A 5,409-nucleotide genomic window follows, 5' to 3' on the forward strand; every position below is an offset into this window, starting at 1 on the left:
AACCACAGTTATGTTTTCACAGGAGCTGGGGGGCAAACACTTTTTCACACAGGGCCATGTAGCTTTGGATTTTTTTCTTCCTCATTAATAAAACCCTTCATTTAAAAACTGCATTTTGTGTTTACTTGTGTTGTCTTTGACTAATGTTTAAATTTGTTTGATGATCTGAAACATTTAAGTGTGGAAAACATGCGAAAAAGTAAGAAATCAGGAAGGGGGCAAACACTTTTTCACACCACTGTACCTGTAAAACCACAACTTGTGTAACAACTTTTCTGCCATGCCTTTAAAAACTTCATTTACATTGGACTGAAAGATAGAGGAAAGGCAGTAAATCTCCATAAACATCCCAAAATATGACACATTATAAATCATGTATGAGCCTAACATATGACCTAATGCATGCTGATTTATTTTATTATATATGGCTCCAGCAAACCTATATTTAATGTCAGGAAACTGTGAAGTATTACATTTTCCATGGGATCTACTAGTCAGTAAATCTAGCCACGTCTAAAAGATTTGACTGGATAACAATAATGAAAATATCAGTGTAGGTCTCACACTGAGCTCAGAGTGGTTTTGCAAAGTAAGACATGTCTGTCAAACTGCTGCAACATTAATCCTTATGTGACAATTTTCTAAAGCCCATAGCTGTTCGTGTGAATGCTGCAGAGACGACCTTAAAGGGCATAAAGAGATGGAGGAAATGGGGTTAAAAAAGAAAGGAACAAGCACAGATATGAAGAGGAAAACAAGGACACAGAAAGGGCAGATGCAAAAGAGCGAGATCTTGTTGTAAAGGAGGTAGTTACACAACCGACGAGGTACAGCGTGTTCACAAAAGTCTCCTTCTCTCTTTGCTTTCTAAGCTTTTTATCCAAGATAGGCAGAGCAGCTCTGTAACAGCTTATAACATCTCAAAACACTCTGAGAGAAAATGGCTGTCTTATCAGGCCCAGCAAGCGGCCACTTTAGTCTGACTTTCACCGAATCAGGCACACACAATTACAATGCCACAAAGAAACATCTGTGCACACTTAATAGGCATGAAAACATCCCCATCAGTGTTAGGGAAAAAAAAAAACACTTTAAGAGTTGAAAATATGGAACCAGTACAGATTGCCAAGTGAACTTGAGAGCTGACTGAATTACAGTGTTAAAGCTTTTGAAGCATAAAAGTGAGAGGTGGATTATGAAATACCACAAAGCTTCTAAAGTGAACAGAAGTTTTCGGGCTCAAGTAAACTCAGGGAGCTGTGCTACAAGCAAATTACAGATACTACCTGCGGTGCAGTAAGACCTCAGCTGCAGTGCTGCTCCATCAAAAAGCAAAAGTAAGCAAGTTAAGCTTACTGAAAGTTTAGGAGCCACAAGCTCAAAGACACAGTCTCCTTCAGTTTCATGCCTGGAGAGAGGTACCAGCATAAAACTCTGACAAGAGAAGGTCAACCACCTACTGGTGATCAGGGCGGTTCAGTGAGGTAGTTCAGTGTCTGACCTTGCAGAACTCCACAAGTGTTAGCAAGGATCTTTTATTGGATTAAAACGGCATCATTTACATTTTCAAAAAAGTCACAAGGTCATGAAACTTCAATTAAACTTCCAATCCCAATTAAATGCCCAGTCCCTTTTACTAGCCTGGTGTGGCTACACATTTTTACAAATAAAGGCCTGTCTCAATTAGAGACCTGGTCTGGTTGCCAAGCATTTCATTTTTTTGTAGAAGTTTTTCGGATGTATAAAATTGGATTGTTGGCTACCTCAAATTATGTGTCTATTCCTCGATTACCCTGTCAGTGATTCATTATCCTTAAGTCCAAAAGGATCCTCAGATCAAAAGAATTAAAAGAGTTTTTCGTAAAAATATATCCAAGTTGTGAGTATTGTTTGAACAGGATAGAGTGGTGTGTCGGTGTGACGGTTGCCAAAATCATAGAGTGACACAACACCCTCTCTCTCTGATGTGCTATCTTTCGAAGCTAGATCAAATGAATGATTCATAATTGACATATTATCTAACACCTAATTTCAAACAAGTAATATTCATACTGGTTTAAATCAACAATTTGATTGTATTTCCTGTCTTTGATGAGAAACAGTTTTGTGTGAAAGGAATTAAAGGCCTGTCCCAAATATAGGCCTGATGATTTCATTGATTTAAGAAAATAATAGCACCGGCTATTAATTCAAGTTTTACGGTATGTTTCTGTGCATCCTCAGACCTTTACTTTAGATCTCTGTAAAGCATTTGAGCTTTTAGACATAAGACTTAGGCCTGTCACGATAAATGCTTTTGTTGAGTGCAATTAACAATATCATTGTCATTTTAATACCATTTTATGCCACTGATATAATGATAATAGCATAATATTGTTATAAAAGTACCCTTTCAGAGAGCAATTAACTTTGAATTCAACCACAAATGATGGCAAAACAGTAGGGCTGCTCTGTGACAGTTGATGATGATTTGAGTCAGACGTGGAGACTCAGTCGACTGAGATTCTTCACGTTGAGCAGTTGTTTTATTTTTTGTGTGCACTGTGAACACCCCTCTGTCACGCAGCTCTACATTACAGGCAGCTGTGGACACTGACCCAGTGTGAGTCTGAATGAGACAGAGGCAGCTGCCCAGAGGAAGAGAGGCTTGCCCAGGCAGGCTCCGAGATAACGTTATCCTGCGCCTTTTGTTTAGAAGTGGTGAATTTACAGCTCACAGCAGCTTAATAGGAAACCGTCTCGGGCTTTTATTTCGACAAAAAATACTGTTGCACATTTCCAATCCATGGTTAGCGCAGTTAGCACACATAAGCTCAGAGGACTTGGTTGGCTTGTTTACTATATTACGTGAAAGTCACTGTCATCTTGAACGTCCTGCAGAACCCCGCTCAAACTCTCAAAGTCTAATTGAAATAATGGAACACAGAGTCGAATATTCGTATTGAACTGACAAATCCAGTTCCGCTGACAAATTTCTGAGTTGGACACAGCCCTGAAAAGCTTGCATTGGCATATTTTTTTCTGATTATTCAGTTGAGTTGCTGTGAAAACACACTTAGGCATTGCACAAGCCTTATAATGTTTGGGAAAAACCTGCTGTATTCTGACATCATGTTGGCGACATTTCTATGTAAATAAACACACATGTAAACCCAAGGGCAATACTGTATGATACATAGACATGGCCTCAATCAGTTTTGCTGACACTGATAAGTTGATAACGTTATTATCATGACAGGCCTAATAAAAAAGCAATTATTTTATTTGTTTTATACAGTCTGTAATTACCCTCTCTTACCTTTCCTTCTGTATTAGTCACTGAATCGAGGCAATGTACAGTACTTACAACAACTCAAGACTCCACATTATGAATATATGGCCAGATCAATTATACTATTATAACTACCACTGTAAATGCTAGAGTGATAATAAGTAATAAAAACTAATGAAAAAGTCTGCTGTGCTTACCCTTCACTGTGTTGCAGAATGGACACCATCATCTCCACAGCCAGGGCTCCAGCAATCATGGCCAGGCCGGGCCTGCTGACTGTGCACTGCTGATCCAGAGTCCGATCCCGGGTTGACTGTTAATGACAGAACAACAGCAACAACATATAGTGAACAACTGGCGATACACAGTGTGGAGAGCACTGACATCAGGTTCATTCCCATAATCCTGAAAGAGTTTCTTCTGAAAGAAGGAAAGAACAGAAGATGAACACCAAGACAAAACCAATCAAATGTGTTTTGGAAGGCTAAAATCTTTCTGTAAGATATACTCCGCAGGATTTTCCTAAAAAACAATGTAAGGCAAGGCAAGTTTATTTGTAGAGCACAATTCGTACACAAAGTAATTCAAAGTGCTTTACAGAACAAGAAAATGCATTAAAATCACAATACAAAATAAAAACATAAATAATCATTATAAAATGAACTTTAAAAGAGAAGAGTGCAGATAAGATCCTTTCAGTCTTATGCACAGTGAAATAGAGCTGTTTTGAGCCTAGATTTGAACATTGTCAGAGTAGAGGCCTGTCTCACATCTTCAGAAAGACTGTTCCAGATTTTAGCTGCATAAAACTGGAATCCTGATTCCCCATGTTTAGTCCTGACTCTGGGCACCAGCAGGAGGCCGGTCCCTGAGGTCCTCAGAGTCCGAGATGGTTCGTATGGCACTAACATGTCAGAGATGTACTTTGGTGCTAGGCCGTGGAGAGACTTGTACACAAGCATAGCTGCTTTAAAGTCTATTCTCTGAGCCACAGGAAGACTCATACAGGAGTAATTCCTCTCAATCATCCCTTACGACCGACTAGAAGTGTGTGGCAGTGTATTTATCAGCAGAAACTCTGCCCTCTGCCTGTAATTTCTTACTTTCTCTCTTCTGTGTTCAGGACATTTATAGGTGTGTGCCCCCACAGCACTCAACTGAGATTGGAGCTTTATAAAAAGATAGCGACCAGGTGCCAGTAAGCAGCAGGCATCAAGGAGACACAGCTCAAAAAAAAGCAAAAACAGCGAGGCGAAACACCAAATAAGGGTGAGTCTGTGGTTGGCTTTTACTTTCACTTTTGCCGACGACTGTGTTTACTAACAGTCACCACCAAACCTGCAAAGTGACTTCGGTTGAGAGAGCAATTATCGGCTAAATGTCTCAATCACAGACCGTCTGTTAGCCAATGGCTTGTGTGGGAGTCCTTTCAGTTAAGTAGCCTTTTTATAATGCCATGCGTTTACTTAAATGGAGCCATCAGGGTCTGTACTAAAGTGCATGGCAATTCATCTAATAGTGGTCTGGACCAACGGATGAATCAACCAAGTGACAAATGGATAGATGGATCAACAAACCAAGGGTCACAGAGCTACACCAGGAGCATGGCTGCAAACACTTAAGTGTGAGCATAACAGTTAAATAAATTAGACCACGTAACTGCTGTACGGCTTCAGCAATCAGTCAAGGTGCAGTTCACATCCATGTCTGTCTGGTCTCATATAATATACAGTCTGCAGTGAAGACTTTAAACGAATTTAATGCAAGGTATAAAGTGTAGTTTTTGGTGAAATGGAAGTTATCACTATATAATTTCCAGCGAGAAACATGTCGTCCTCACTGAGAGACTGCTTTTACAGGAGTACAGAGGAGTGACAGAGAGCTTTGTCACATGGTGCAACAGCAATCACTTAAATCTCAAAATCAGCACAACCAGTGAGCTGGTGGTGGACTACCAGAGGAGCATGACTAGGGATGGGTATCGTTAAGATTTTAACGGTACTACTACTCTTATCGATACTGCTTATCGATCCGGTATTTTAACGGTACTCTTATCGATACTTTTTGAGGAAGAAAAAAACAAATTAAGAACATAAATTGCTTTATTTTCTCGATTCTCATTATGCAACAAAATAGTT

At 39.6% G+C, this 5,409-nt stretch overlaps 2 protein-coding genes across 3 annotated transcripts in view; one reads left to right on the forward strand and one right to left on the reverse strand.

Annotated features, from left to right (window-relative positions):
- Positions 1-5,409, reverse strand: part of atg7 (ATG7 autophagy related 7 homolog (S. cerevisiae)) — a 121,082-nt gene that overhangs the window by 72,377 nt on the left and 43,296 nt on the right. Inside the window, exon 15 of the mRNA XM_050039375.1 lies at positions 3,469-3,584. Within this exon, the coding sequence (XP_049895332.1) occupies positions 3,469-3,584 (116 nt within the window). The remainder of the gene's footprint in view (positions 1-3,468; positions 3,585-5,409) is intronic.
- Positions 1-5,409, forward strand: part of LOC126386795 (putative nuclease HARBI1) — a 133,732-nt gene that overhangs the window by 26,338 nt on the left and 101,985 nt on the right. The gene's annotated exons all lie outside the window — the stretch shown is intronic.

Source organism: Epinephelus moara, chromosome 24, assembly GCF_006386435.1.
Source record: "Epinephelus moara isolate mb chromosome 24, YSFRI_EMoa_1.0, whole genome shotgun sequence".
In the NCBI taxonomy this organism is placed as follows: Eukaryota; Metazoa; Chordata; class Actinopteri; order Perciformes; family Serranidae; genus Epinephelus; species Epinephelus moara.